The sequence below is a fragment of the Carassius auratus genome, unplaced genomic scaffold (genome assembly GCF_003368295.1).
Source record: "Carassius auratus strain Wakin unplaced genomic scaffold, ASM336829v1 scaf_tig00008860, whole genome shotgun sequence".
Classification (NCBI taxonomy): Eukaryota; Metazoa; Chordata; class Actinopteri; order Cypriniformes; family Cyprinidae; genus Carassius; species Carassius auratus.
In genome coordinates, this window is record NW_020523981.1 from 83,400 (window position 1) to 98,832 (window position 15,433).

Below are 15,433 nucleotides of genomic sequence, written 5' to 3' on the forward strand. Positions count from 1 at the left end.
CTGAATGTGGAAGAAGGTCAGTCATTTGTACTACTGATAATTTCAAACAAGTTGTATAGGCCTACACAATATATATTTCTCTATTTTTTAAATGACAGATGAATGTTGTAAAGTATCAAGGAGAGTGATGGTGAATGTTGGAGAAACTGCCAATTTCAGCTGTGAATATTCACAGAATCATATTAATGATCCCAAGATCATATTCAAAGAAGAAAAAGACTCTATTGAGATGATTTACAGCAGATGGAAGAAGAAAGAAAGATTGAGTATTTCTGATGACAAACATAAAAACATCTTCAGTGTGAGAATCACTGCTGTGACACCAGATGATGGAGGAGTTTATTTATGTGGAGTTTGGATCAACAGAGACTCGTACAGTTACTACATTATTAATACTGTTCATCTACGCATAATAAGTGAGTAAAATCTAAAATCAAAATTAATTTGTCATTAGCCCCTTTCACACAAACAGTCTTTGCTGGTAAATTATTATTAGGAGATCATTTGTGAAAAGGACCTATTCAAAAATACGAGTAAATTTGTTCTGGCAATTTACGGATATGAGAATTTGTAAAATTACCAGTAGATTACCGGTATTATGCTGTGTGTACTGATGCAGAATTAAGATTACCAGTATAAGGACATACGAGTTCAGACCATAATGTCATGACATTCTGACGCAGAAAATAATACAAATAGGATAGTCAATAACTTTTATTGATCAAGTTGACTAAGAATGACATTCAAATCTTGAATTGTTTTATCAGTAGTATTATTTCATTTTGTAAATACCCCCTTTTTCTTTTTTCTTTCTTTTTCTTTTTCTTTTCTTTTCTTTTTACTTTTCTTTTTTTTTTGTCATTGTCTATCATTTCTATTTGTTGATGCTAGTAGTACTGTCTGTATACTGTTTTTGAGCATTAATATATAATAATAAAACATTCTCATGCAGATGGCGCATGTGTACTAGTTTGGTTTAAAGTCGTCTAATGCAATGTGTCTGGGCCAAAATCAACTGCATGAATCTGAACGTTTGACACAAAAATGAAAACATCAACAAAAAAAACTAACCTCATTTATCCCCCAATTGTTACAAACATTTAGAGGTCAAATTCTAGTCTAGAATTTACTGGTATTTTGAAACGGATGCGTGAATGGTGCAATTTATTAGTAAAAATATGGAACGTCTGCGTGAACAGCATTGCAGTAAATTTACAGTAATTTACTGGTATTACTGTGTGAAAGGGGTTAAGTGTTTTCTGTGATCCATATTTTATGTAAAACAGTTCTCCCATTTGAAGACTTTGAATGTTGACAGATTCGTGTTGTGGAGCGGCAAAAACATTAAATATAAATAGTACAGGAACTGCTGCTTTCAGCTGTGAATACTCATGGAATCAAAGATATGATGGGAAGATATTATTCAAAACTGACAATGACATCATTGATGAAGTGATATCCACTACTAACTCACGTGATCAAACAGAAAGATTGAGCATTTATGATGACAGACAAAAATTATTCAGTGTGAAAATCACTGCTGTGACACCAGATGATGGAGGAGTTTATTTATGTGGAGTTTGGGACTACAGTTACCCGTACAGTTACTCCATCATAAACACTGTTCATCTGCATGTTAATAGTAAGTAGAACAAATTCTCAGTTAAATCTAGTATGAACATTTCTAAAGTCTTTGTTTATGGCACAACTGTTTAACTGTTGATGCTCTTTTGTGACAGATAAATTTGCTTTGTATAAAGTGAGCGGCTACTCAGGAGGACGTTTGATGATCAAGTGTGAACATCCTCAATACAAAACCAACCCAAAATACATCTGTAAAGAACCAGACGGATGTTCAGAGAGGAAGAATCCAGGAGTTCAGGGTGAATGGATGGAGAATGGAGATGTTTCTTTATATGACGACACCAGAGCAGGAGTCTTGATGGTGTTTTTTAGAGAGCTGAAAGCTGCAGATGAAGGAACATACAGGTGTGGAGTGAAAGTATCTGACTATACTGAGAGCTTCACTGAGATACAGCTGAGCGTCAGACACGGTGAGGAAACTTTACTCTATCTTGCATGTTTGGAGAATCTGTTCTGATTTTTGTGTGATTTCTTTTGTTTTAGATGTAAACTATCCAAAGCGTGTGACTGAATCTGTGTATCTTGGTGGAGAAGTCAACATCTTCTGTCAGATCCCAGAGCAACATAAAGTTCATTTCTGCAAAGAGGATGATAATCACATCTGCCAAAGCATCAGCTCATCTAAAGTGACAGAAATGAGTGTTTCATCAGAGAGAAATGAAGAGAGAGTTGTTACAGTGAGCATCAGTAATGTGAGTGTGAGAGATGCTGGAGTTTACTGGTGTGGAGCAGAAACCAGAGACACAGATCTGACTTTCATCTCCCTGAACACTCAAATTCAGCTCAACCTCATCATTAACGGTATTGGGTTCGCAATGTTTACGTTGTATGTATGTAACAGTCTCAAAATTAACACCAGAGCAGAAATTAAAGCATTCAGTTGCTAGGCTATATTTAGGCTACAGTAAACAATACTAAAAAAAAATAATAAAAAAATAAAAGACTTGTATGGAAACATTTAAATTCCACATACTGTAAGATATAGTTTATTCCCTGATTGAGTTGTGAGACATGGTGCATTTCAGTAAGTTGCTCTGTTTGTTTTAGTACCTTGCAGTACAGTGATGTGTCATGACACATTAAAACACATCACAATAAAAGCAAACCATGAAAGAATCCATATTGAAATTGTTAAATGTAATGTTTTGAATATCCCAAGTAGTACCACACTGCTAATTTGATGGAGATTAGTGATATTAAAATTTGTATATGTTTTATTTTCAGATTTCTCCATGATCATCATTATTAGTGTGTGTGTGATTCTGCTGCTGATCGCTGGATTCACTCTGACTGTGTGCAGATTAAGACACAAGAGACGAGGTGATGCTCACACACACAGATCAGTTCACTCACAGTTACCCACAATCCCCTCTGATGGGCTCCTGTACGCTGCTGTCAGTTTCCAGAAGCATGAAGAGTCTCTCAGTGATGTTACAGTCAGATTCAGTGAGGAGGAGATTCACTGTGAATACGCTGCAGTCAGTCACCGCATGACACTCAACTAACTCAACATATGCTTATAATGGATATCACAGACCATCACAAATTATACCAGTATTTTAAAAATAGGCTTTGTTTTTTGTTTATTTGTTTGCTTGCTTATGCTCAAAGGTGATTTAAAACCAAATCTACTTATAATCCATAATGTAGTTAAACAGTTGGTTTGATGAGGGTTGTTCAGTTCAGTTTGTGAATCAGGAGACACTTTAAAGTTCCCGCTGCTGCTCATGTTGCTTCTTTCACATGTTTAAAATAGTTTGTCGTGTGTGAGGTTGTGGTGAAGACAGGAAATAACGAATAGGAAAACAATAGCTTTGATTCAAACTTCTAGAATATATTGTAAAGTTTCCACTTCAAATGCAGAGAGACAAACAGTAAATAAAGACTCTGTAATAATTAATGTTAAAATGTATGTTTTCTCTCTCATCGCTCTGAATACTCTGTTGATCCGCTTTAGATTTGATCATACCAGTGATATTAGTTCCAGAGATATTATGACAAAGATCATTTTAATTACTTTGTTATTTTAGCACAAAACTTCTCAGAAATGCTCTTTGAGTTAACTTGCTTATCAGTAGTTTTGCCGATGTTGTTTTTCAGTTCATTCTTGTTATGTTGTTTCTTAGTTCATTTTTTTTCCTGATGTAACTGCTTATACTGTACTTGTGCTTACAAGTATATCTTTTTTTATTTGATTGAATTTATTTATTTTTTTATTTTTTGCTATAATGTCTAATTTATTGTCCAATAATGTTAAATCTTATAATCAGTGAGATTATGTTTGAAATGTCAAATATTATTGTGGCATTAAATTGACTAAAAATGCATTAACATAGAGGATGACTGATGAAATCAATGCTACCAGATCCCAGAGAAACATCTAGAAAAACAGTATAAAAACAGCTGATCTGATTATTATCATGACAAACAGTGAGGAAGGTTTATATTTGTATTTAGAGAATGTCTACTTGTTGTTATTGTGATATTCATTGGTTTTTTAAAAAAAATACATTTTACTTTGAATTTATTTATCTCAAAGTTTCTCATGAACACTGGAGTTGTTTTTTTGTGTTTGTGTGATAAACAGGCTATTTTTTTTCTGTCCAGCGCAAAACGACAGAAACGAGATGGAGGCTCGAGCTCTAAGTTTGGTTTGACTGTGAAGATTAAACAGACTCATTCAGGAAACCCACAGTGAGACACATGAGACCGAACAGTAAAAAAGAAGCTGAACATCATTTGTAAGCACAAAGCAGCTGCTTTTTTAAAACAATAAGCTCATAAATCAGTCACACATACTGTAAAAATCCTTTAAATGCTATACATTTGTATTGTTTAGTGCATTAACAGAAATGTTAATCAGTGTTAATCAACATAAAACACAACATACTAAATGTAAATACCACTCTGATTTGTGAAAATCATAGAGTATGGCAGTAAAAGCAATATACTATATAAAATACAAACATTACAGTTGTAAACGTGTAAATCAAGTGTGTGCTATTTCAGAAGAATGCTCTTTAGTATTACAGGTTAAAGTGAATTGCTTGTCAAAGTTGCAGTGCTTTGTGTTTGCAGGGTTGTTTAGTGTGGCCAGTGTGCTCAAAACGAGATGCTCTCTAGCTTGTGGTTTTCTTTTGTTCTTGTATTTTAATTATTTGTGTCAAACCAAGAAGCCTTTTAGTCTCCTACAGGTGTTATAACCGGAAACTTTTTTTTTTCATAACACCCATGGTCACATGTTTTCCACTCCATAAAAAGATGCTGTAAGTTTGTGCAACATATGGACATTTTAATATAATAAATCAATAACAAATGTTCATGATATATTTGGTATATTCTGGTCACCTGGAATATATACAGTACTAGAGGAAAGTAAAAGTCCAAAGCTTTTCATTCTTTTTCATTTTCAAGAAGTCCAACCAAATATAGTAAATACCTGTCTGTTATTAGGAGACCTGAAAACAAATATGTATAAGTTTCTGGAATTGGAAAAAAGTCTAAAAACTTTTTCTTTTCTTTTTTTCTTTTTTGTATTTGTGTTCTACTTTGTGATCCACTATGGCACACAGAACGTTCAGTTCTTATTTTAGAATTTGAATATTCATATGACATGCCATGACGACAATACACTCGAGAGCCAATGAGAAAGAATACTTTCTGCTCCTCCCTTTTTTCCTAATATGGTGCTGGGCGCTGTGTGTACATTTGAAATTCTCCAAGTAGCCCACAGTGCAGTCTGGACGATGGGGCGGGGATACAGACGGTTGGTCTGGGAACGCCCCGTCACGTGATGTGAAATTGTGAATTTAGACCGTGGGGGAAAACACGAGACAATCATGCCGAAGAGTTGTTGTGTCGTTTTTTGTACCTACAATAAACTAACAAATTATGAATTGAAGTTCTACATCCTTCCTAATAAACATACAGAACTGGAAAGGAGGACAAAATGGCTACAAGCAATAAATTGTGAGGATGATCAAGGGAAGTTGTGGAATCCCAAGACTAAGCACGTGTGCGTGTGTGTGTGTGTGTGTGTGTGTGTGTGCAGTCTGCCTTTTATCACAGTAGGCTACGCAAACATTGTGTTCATTATTAACGCTATAAAAACTGTGTAAGGTTGTTTCAGAAAGTGGCAAGCATATATAATTAGCCTTATCATTCTACCTGAAGCAAAACTATGTAACTTTAGCCTAGTGTTGAACCTAAACTCACGTGAAAACGCCTCTGCTAAGAGGTGCAGTGTATGTGATACGCCGTATTCCCACTACAAAAGACCAAGGATTTCCGTATAACCACTTATAAAAGCGTGAGAATACGTAACAACTTAGTTGTGTGTCTGAACTTGTACTCCTTCATTCATAAATTCACCCCGTCTGTGTTTGCGAAACGATTGAATCGCGGAATCCAGTCAAAAATGGAACTAAAGCAGAACGTCACGGAATTTGGCTATTGTTTTTTAATGAATACATCTACAGTAGGGCTGTACAATGAATCCAATATGGATATGGACTAGTGTATATTAATATTAAAGTTAAAAGAGACTACAATTGTTCTACGTGTCTCTGGTTATGAGCGCTCAATATGTGCATTTTTGTCATTCAGATACACACGATGTTCGCAGTGTTTTCCTCCACGCTGACTCCGCCCTCACCACGCCCCCAGCTATGACTAGATGCCGACTGTATGTACTGTAGAAATTTGAATTGTCAGATCAGAGAGGAGATTTTCTGTGAGTAATCAATTATAATAACAACTGTTCCTCACGCAAAGCTAATTTATGTGTTTTGAGGACTTTCAGTTATAGGAAAAGAAGACAATGTTTTCTACTTTTTTAAAAGTCAATAATGTACAGTCGAGCTAAATCTCTCACACTATCTTTACAAACTCAAACATTTTTAAATGACTATAGAAAATAATCAACATGCATAATTCAAGAGTATGCATATAATCATATCAATAACCACTCTCTTAAACGTTCTATTTCAAAATGAAGAATTTAATGTGTATATTTAAAAAAAAGAAAAGCAATTGTTTGCTCGTGCACGACACGCCCCAGTAATGCAGTGCCAGGTCTTAATGGTTAAATGTTGAATGCTGATTAGTTTCGTTTTGTAGCACCTACTGTACAGACTGTAAACACTCAACCAAGTCTTTTTGAAACCACTGGCTCCATCTAGTGGCATATATGTCAAATATATTGAGAATAAACATTACGTTTATTGGTTTAAAATTCGATGCATTTATGTAGCTGTATGGTAGTTGATATGGAACAAATTAAACAAAGAAAAATATGTCTGCACACTCCTTTAATCATTGCAGTGTGCAGTTTACCTATATTTGTTTCTTTATTTAGTTTGGTCCTTTAACTTGCATCTCAAAAAGTTGTGTTTTTGTTTTTATTAATTTATTAGTTAATATAGAACTCAAGTTCAAGTTCCTCTTCGTGTTTGTTTTGTTGATCTGTCATCAGTGATGCTGAAGTCAGGCTGCTGTCCGTGGTGCTGAACCTCACAACTCACACTTTCCTTGTGAGGTTAGAAGGAAATTAATGGACAGTACTTTTTTTGTTTTCTGTAATTGATTATAGTGACCTATTATATATGCATGCATCTTCATCTTTATTAAGAAAAACTGGATTCTGTCTATCATGCAACTGTATGCTTTGCTTGTGGTGGAGATTACGTACACTTCATGTATACTTTACAAATCATTGGCGTGTTCTTCTTCACATAATAGGAGGACATTGTATATGTATATGTATATTGTTCAGGCTTCAGGCTTGGAATGATTTGCAAACTGTATTAAAATTAGAGTCTTTGCCATCCCTGTGCAGGAAAGGTAGACAGTGTAATTTTAATAATAAATAAGTGCATTGTAATTATTAATTTAAATAGGGACATAGTAGGTAAGGCCACTCAATATAGAGTGGGTACCTCTCCTGGCTAAATTAGGGATAAATTAAATAAATAAAAAAGTTTTTGAAATTGACAAAATATGAAAATAATAATAAAAAAGTGTCAGTTACATTTTCATTTCCAGGAGTAACTTTTAAGGTGTCATCAGTGAAGTTGCATATTCAGTTTATGGTTTATTTAATGATGTTCAATTTGAGTCTGTATCATTTGTCCTCATGAACATGAAACCTGAACAATCTCTCAGTATCAGACAGTGTAATTCCACTAGGTGGCGCTCTTTCAGTGTGATTAATGTGATATTCAGTCAGTGCTGATGGTGGGAGGAGCCAGTAAAGCTGCTCATTACTGATAAAGAGCTGAATAAAGAGGAAGTAACTAAAGCAGACAGATGTAGAGACAGAGAGATTCACACAGAGATCATTCAGCAGAAAGAAGACTGAACTCAACTCACAATGAAGATCCTCCTCATCTTCCTCACTTTCTACCTGATCTCAGGTCAGAGCTTTTCTCTTTCATCACTGCAGTAATGATGCTGTTTTCTGTTCATCATCTTTCTGACAGTATCAATCTGATTGACAGCTGCAGTGAGATGCTTTAGCGTCACGGGATATTCTGGAGGAAGTGTTCTGGTGGATTCTGGGAAACTTTGGTTCAGTGACTCTGCTAAATATATGGCCAAATTACCTGAGTGGAGAATAATAATAAATGATACAAAACATGATAAATGGATTAATGAAGGAAGATTCACACTGTTTCAAAATAATGAAGGAAACCTCATGATCTACATCAGAGAACTGAACACAAAAGATGCTGGAAGGTACCAGGTCGGGATTGATGGCAAATCGATCATTGAAATAACTTTGAATGTTGAAGAAGGTAAATCATTTTAATATTTAAGACTTTGTGTAGCAGAGACTTTTCAGTTTCAGTTAATCATTTCAGCCAGACTCCATAAAATGCATCTTAGACACTTTATCTGTGTCTTAGATTCTCCCAGCACTGAGTACCATCAGATAGTTTAGTATTTCACTATGAAATTATTCACATTTTTATTTATTTACTTTTAACAGAATAAAAAAAAATAAATAAATAAATAGACCAATTGTAACTTTTTTTTTTCTCTCGGAAATTATAGTTTTATCTTTCCCAATGTAGTCTTGTATTGAGAGTTCATCTTCTTCTTCATCGTTTTAATCACACAACATTTCTGACAAAATGGCAAAATTGCTAGAGAGAAGAAAAAAAAATCTGAATTGTGAGATTAAAGCACTGGAAGAAAGTTGAATAGTTCGCCGACGGAGTAAGACACGCTGGATCGAAATCATAATATCGAGCTCATATTTGTATTTATTTATTTTGTGTAATGGATATCTAAGTAGTCAAAGAAGTTAATATAAATAAAGTGATCATTTCAAATACACACTTTAAAATATATTTATCAACGAAACTGCCATATTGCACTTAGCATCTGTTCAGTGGTTGTAAAAGCTGTTCCTGCAGGTGTAGATTCGAGTGGCCTTTTAAGGACCTGGTTCATTTATTTTATTTGACAGATACCCAGATAGAACAGAATAACTATAAACTTTTACAGTGCAAATACGAACACTAACGTCACTTTATGAATGAAAAGCGTTTATCACATGTCACTGATTCAATCATAACAACTTTACTCTAGACAAGCTACTTTATTACAAACGTTTCCCTCTCAGGAAAATGTTAAAGCAGCATTTCCCCATGTATAATTGGTAATAGTGATGTTTCCTTGAGATTGTTAAAAATCTTTTGCTGTTTCGTTCTTTTTTTTTTTTTTTTTTTTTTTTTTTATGCTGAAAAGTTTGAGTTGTCTGTTTCTCCCAAGAATATGAATTTCAGATAAATTAATTAATTTACATTGGACACAGTAGAGCCAGCATGTCTTTAAAAATGCTTTTATTTTTTTATTTTTTTTTTCTGATGTAATAACTCCATATGCCTTACAGTATAATAATTTTATTTATTTAAATATACATATTTTTATGTTATTATTTCTGGTTTGTTCTACAAAGCTATTAATCTTACATTAAGAAAGCAATTATCACAATATGAAAGTTATATCATTTCTGTAAAGGAGAAAGTCTGAATCTGAAATCTGCAATTTTATAAAATTTCATTAAAATGTTTTTATTTTCACTAATACAACAATCAGATAATTTAAAATTTGAACACACACACACACACACACACACACACATATATATACAGTAATGCCCACAAATATTGGCACCCTTGGCAAATATGATCAAATAAGGCTGTGAAAATTAATCTGCATTGTTAATCCTTTTGATGTTTTATTTGAAAAATTCACAAAAATGTATCCTTTCATTGGAAAATAAGAATTTAAAATGGGGGGAAATATCATAATGAAATAAATGTTTTTCTCTAATACACATTGGCCTCAATTAATGGCACCCTTTTATTGAATTATTTTTTAAACCTCCATTTGCCAGTTTAACAGCTCAAAACTGTCTCCTATAATGCCTGATGAGGTTAGAGAACACCTGACAAGAGATCAGAGACCATTCCTTCATCCAGAATCACTCCGGACCCTTCAGATTCCCAGCTTCTCCTCTTCAGTTCACTCCTCTCATCTTCTGTAGGGTTCAGGTCAGGACTGGATGGCTATAGCAGAAGCTTGGTTTTGAGCTCAGTGACCCATTTCGGTGTTGTTTTTGAGGTTTCTGTTTGGATTATTGTACGGTTGAATGATCCGAACATGACCCATTATAAGATTTCGGTCCCACTTTATATTAGGTGGCCTTAACTACTATGTACTTACATAAAGAAATAAGTACAATGTACTTACTGTGTTCATATTGTATTGTACAGCACTTTTGCTGCTATTGAGGTGGGATAGGGGTAAGGTTAGGGAGAGGGTTGGAGGTATGGGTAAGTTTAAGGGTGGGTTAAGGTGTAAAGTATGGGTCAACAGTGTAATTATAAATGTAATTACAGGAATTAAATACAGTTGTAATTACATGTTGTTGTTTTTTTACTATAAGTACAATGTAAAAACATGTATGAACACAATAAGTACATTATACTAAATTATTAATTAAAATGTAAGTACATAGTAGTTAAGGCCACTTAATATAAAGTGGGTCCAAGATTTCTAACAGAGTCAGTCACTTTTTGATTTTTTTATCTGTTGGTATTTAATAGAATCCATGATGCCATGTATCTGAACAAGATGTCCAGGACCTCCAGCAGAAATACAGGCCCACAACATCAAAAATACAGCTGTATATTTCATTGTACACATGGGTTACTTTTTATCCCTGTTTTCACCAAACCCATCTTGAGTGTTTGCTGCTAAAAATCTCATTTTTAGTTTCATCTGATCATAAAAGCCAGTCCCATTTGAAGTTCCAGTCGTGTCTGATAACTGAATATGCTTTAGTTTGTTTTTGGATGAGCTAGGAGAATTTTTCTTGAAACCCTCCCAAACAACATGTGTTGATAGGTTCTGTTTGATAATTATTTTAAAAGGTTTTCTGAACCAGAAACTCAACTATTTTCTGCAATTCTCCAGCTGTGATCCTTGGGGAGTCTTTAGCCACTCAAACTGACCTCCGCACCGCACATTAGGACGATATAGACACACGACCTCTTCCAGGCAGTTTTCTACCATTTTCTGTTGATTGGAAATTCTTAATTATTGTCCTGATGGTGGAAATGGGAATTTTCACTGCTCTAGCTCATTTGTTAAAGTCACTTTCTAATTTGTGAAGCTCAATCATCTTTTGCTGCACATCAGAAATATATTCTTTGGTTTTTCTGATTGTGATGGATGATTAAGGGCATTTGGGCTTTGTTTTCCCTCCACTTTATATTTCTGTGAAACAGGAAGCCATGGCTGGATAATTTCATGTTTATAATCATGCTGGAGTGCTCAAAATTGTGAATATGAATTGGAATATACTTCAGAGATATTTTACTCATAAGAATTTCTAGGGGTGCCAATAATTGTGTCCAACGAGTATTTGAGGAAAAAACATTTATTTCATAATGATATTTCCCCTCCGTTTTAAATTATTATTATCCAATGAAAGGATACATTATAAAAAAATCAAAAGGAATAACAATGCAGATGAATTTTCACAGCCTTTTTTGATCATATTTGCCAAGGGTGCCAATATTTGTGGGCATGAGTGTATATATATATATATATATATATATATATATATATATATATATATATATATATATATATATATATATATATATATAGATAGATAGATAGATAGATAGATAGATAGATAGATATGTGTGTGTGTGTGTGTGTGTGTGTGTGTGTGTGTGCGTGCGTGCGTGCGTGCGTGTGTGTGTGTGTGACTTTTTACGTTCAGCTCAAAACAAAACTGGTGAAGGTTCAGGGTCTCAGTTTAGTTTGATTGTGAAGATTAACGGCTTTATTCAGGAAACCCACAGCGAGACACAAGAGACTGAACACAGACACACAGAACATGAACATTTATTGTTTTGATTTTTTTTATGCTGGCAACCTTGAGTTGGGTCTGTTTCTCCCAAGAATATGCATTTCAGATAAATGAATTAATTTATGTATGTAAATATGTAAAATAAAGTGTATATGTAAAATATATTTCTTTATTATATCAATGACAGATGAATGTTGTAAAGTGTCAAAGAGAGTGATGGTGAATGTTGGAGAAACTGCCAATTTCAGCTGTGAATATTCACAAAATCACATAAATTACTCCAAAATCATATTCAAAGAAGGAAAAGACTCTGTTGAAGAGATGATACGCATGTACACATCGAGTATGTTAGGAAGATTCAGTGGATATGACTCCAGAAACAAAAAACTCATAATTATGAGGATCACTGCTGTGACACCGGATGATGGAGGAGTTTATTTATGTGGAGTTTGGATCTACAGACAATCATACACTTACTCCATTGTTACTAATGTTCATCTTCATGTTATGAGTGAGTAGAACAAAATTTATCAAACCTTGCAAAAACAAATTGCAATCTGTGTTTGCTTAAGATTTAATGACATTTGTGATTGACAGCTAAAGTGGGCGTGTCTAGAGTGAACGGCTCCTCAGGAGGTCGTTTGATGATCAAGTGTGAACATCCTCAATACAAAACCAACCCAAAATACATCTGTAAAGAACCAGACGGATGTTCAGAGAGGAAGAATCCAGGAGTTCAGGGTGAATGGATGGAGAATGGAGATGTTTCTTTATATGACGACACCAGAGCAGGAGTCTTGATGGTGTTTTTTAGAGAGCTGAAAGCTGCAGATGAAGGAACATACAGGTGTGGAGTGAAAGTATCTGACTATACTGAGAGCTTCACTGAGATACAGCTGAGCGTCAGAAACGGTGAGGAACTGAGTGCTTCCGTTGTTGGTTAATAAATATTTATTGATTGACCTTATATACCAAATACTGGATTATTTAATAAGCACAATAATTAATGTATAATTAAGCTGTTCTTTGTTTGAAGTGCCTCCAGTAGTGAGACATGAAGGAGAATCTGTTGAGATAATTTGTCCTTATTATTCAATCAATAAATCAAAGCCAAAGTCTCTTATATTTAATGTACATCTCTTGACATTGTGCGTGTTTTATTCTCAGATTTCTCCATGATCATCATTATTAGTGTGTGTGTGATTCTGCTGCTGATCGCCGGATTCACTCTGACTGTGTGCAGATTAAGACACAAGAGACAAGGTGACACTTGGTTTGATTTGTTGAAACATAACTTCACTTGTGTTTTAATGAAGGTATTTTAGTCTTTGTACTGTCTCTGAGCTGCTTCAATCTGCTCACTTGTTCTAATTCATGTGATTCTCTCTCAGATCCTGGGCCAGTTCAAAGTCATGATGAATTACCCACAATCCCCTCTGATGAGCTCCTGTACGCTGCTGTCAGTTTCCAGAAGCATGAAGAGTCTCTCAGTGAAGCTACAATCAGATTCAGTGAAGTGGAGGAGATTCACTCTGATTACACTGCAGTCAGTCAACACACAAGACTCAAATAACTTGCTAATAACAGATCAGGTCACAACATAAAAATAGGCTTTAAGTTTTTTTTTTTTTTTTTTTTTCTCTTATTAAAATCTCTTCATAATCCATAAGTGTTGAGCAGTTTTAGGTTTGATGAGGGTCGTTCAGTTCAATTTGTGAATCCTGAGACACTTCAAAGTTTCCGCTGCTGCTCATGTTGCTTCTTTCACATGTTTAAAATAGTTTGTCATGTCAGTTTAAGTGAGGTTGTGATAAAAAACAGGAAATAAACCCTTGACTGACACTTCTAGAAGATACTGTAGAGTTTCCTCTCCACATACAGCTTTAGACACATACTGTTTAATTATTAATTAAAGTCACTTTTTATTAGCAGCTCTCAAACAGACTCGAGTTGAAGAAACTTTGATGATGAGACACATGAAGCTGGAAAATCTGTTCAGAACTGTTAAAATTATTGAAATATTTCCTCTTTCTAAATTCTCTCTCTATATATATATATATATATATATATATATATATATATATATATATATATATATATATATATATATATATATATATATATATACTAGATATACTAGTTACATTAGTTAATGACTTTTTTTTAAAATAACTTTATTATTTTAGAACATTGAAAACCTCTAAAAATATTTTCTTTTGCTGTTTTTCAGTTCATTCTTTTTCTGTTGGTATTAGTTCTAAGACTTTACTAGAGTTTTATATATAGTGTATTTATGTAGAGTATATATATTTACATATATATTTTTTTTTCTTCTTGTTGTAAACACAACTTGTTGGTGTGTGTGTGTTTGCATGGTAAACAGTTTTTTTTTCTTCCTCCAGCTCAAAACCACAGAACACTGGTGAAGGTTCAGAGTCTAAGTTTAGTTTGACTGTGAACGTTTTAAACAGCTTTATTCAGGAAACCCACAGCGAGACACACGAGACTGAACATCTGTTGTGAGCAGTAAAGACTATGAGCCACTCAGTTACATTCAGTAATGCATCTTCAACATTTCCTTAAAATCATTAATTTAGAAAAAATGTTTCAGAAAATGATCAACAAATTATTAAGGTGTGATTCTATATTATTTTAATTCAATAATATTTTTTTACGTGTATATCAGTACCAGTTTAAAGAAGCAACATTAACATGTTTTACTTATTTTTTTTTTTTAGAGTTTTCATCATCATTACTATTATCTCCATGGCAAAATGTAAACATTGGTGTAAGTTCAGCCTATAAAAGTTGTGTGCTACGTTGCTTTTCTGCATTCAGCCAGATAGAGAGAGAGAGAGAGAGAGAGAGGAAAAAAAAACTTCAATTAAATTGTCAAGGTACCATAAATATGACAGCATTGCTGAATGTGTAATTTCAGTTTTTGATTTTGTGTTGAGGTATGGGTGAGACCATTCAGACAGTTAAAAAAACACAAATGAGGCACAGAGACTACAGTTGTGTTCTAACCTTTGAGTGTGAGTATTTATACTGTGTAATTTCAGGAATAGCTCTTTGACTCATTATTCTTTACTAGACTTAAGAGACTTGCTGGTAAAAGTTTCAGTGCTTTGTGTTTGCAGGGTAGATTAAAGCTGTGTTCATTGTGCTCAAGTTCAGATAACGTGCTACTTTTCAGCTTGTGGTTTTATATTCTTTCGGTCAAACCAAGATGTCCTTCAGCCACCTGCAGGTGTGATAAAAACAGGAAATAGGTTTTCAGTGCCAGTAAAGACAGACTTTCCACCATAAAATAATTCTATAAATTGGTGTAATATATGAAAGATTAAACTCTTATACTGTACATAGACCCTGACTGACCTGATTGAAGCGTCGGAT

The 15,433-nt window shown here is 34.0% G+C and overlaps 1 protein-coding gene across 1 annotated transcript; it reads left to right on the forward strand.

The window, feature by feature from the left end:
• The first annotated feature begins 1,552 nt into the window (after window positions 1–1,552).
• LOC113072335 (polymeric immunoglobulin receptor-like) lies at window positions 1,553–13,610 on the forward strand. Its single transcript, XM_026245358.1, has 6 exons — window positions 1,553–1,598; window positions 1,740–2,054; window positions 2,128–2,439; window positions 12,635–12,949; window positions 13,205–13,300; window positions 13,429–13,610. Exons 1-6 carry the CDS (start codon window positions 1,553–1,555, stop codon window positions 13,608–13,610), a joined length of 1,266 nt encoding a protein of 421 aa, XP_026101143.1.
• Window positions 13,611–15,433: the final 1,823 nt, after the last annotated feature.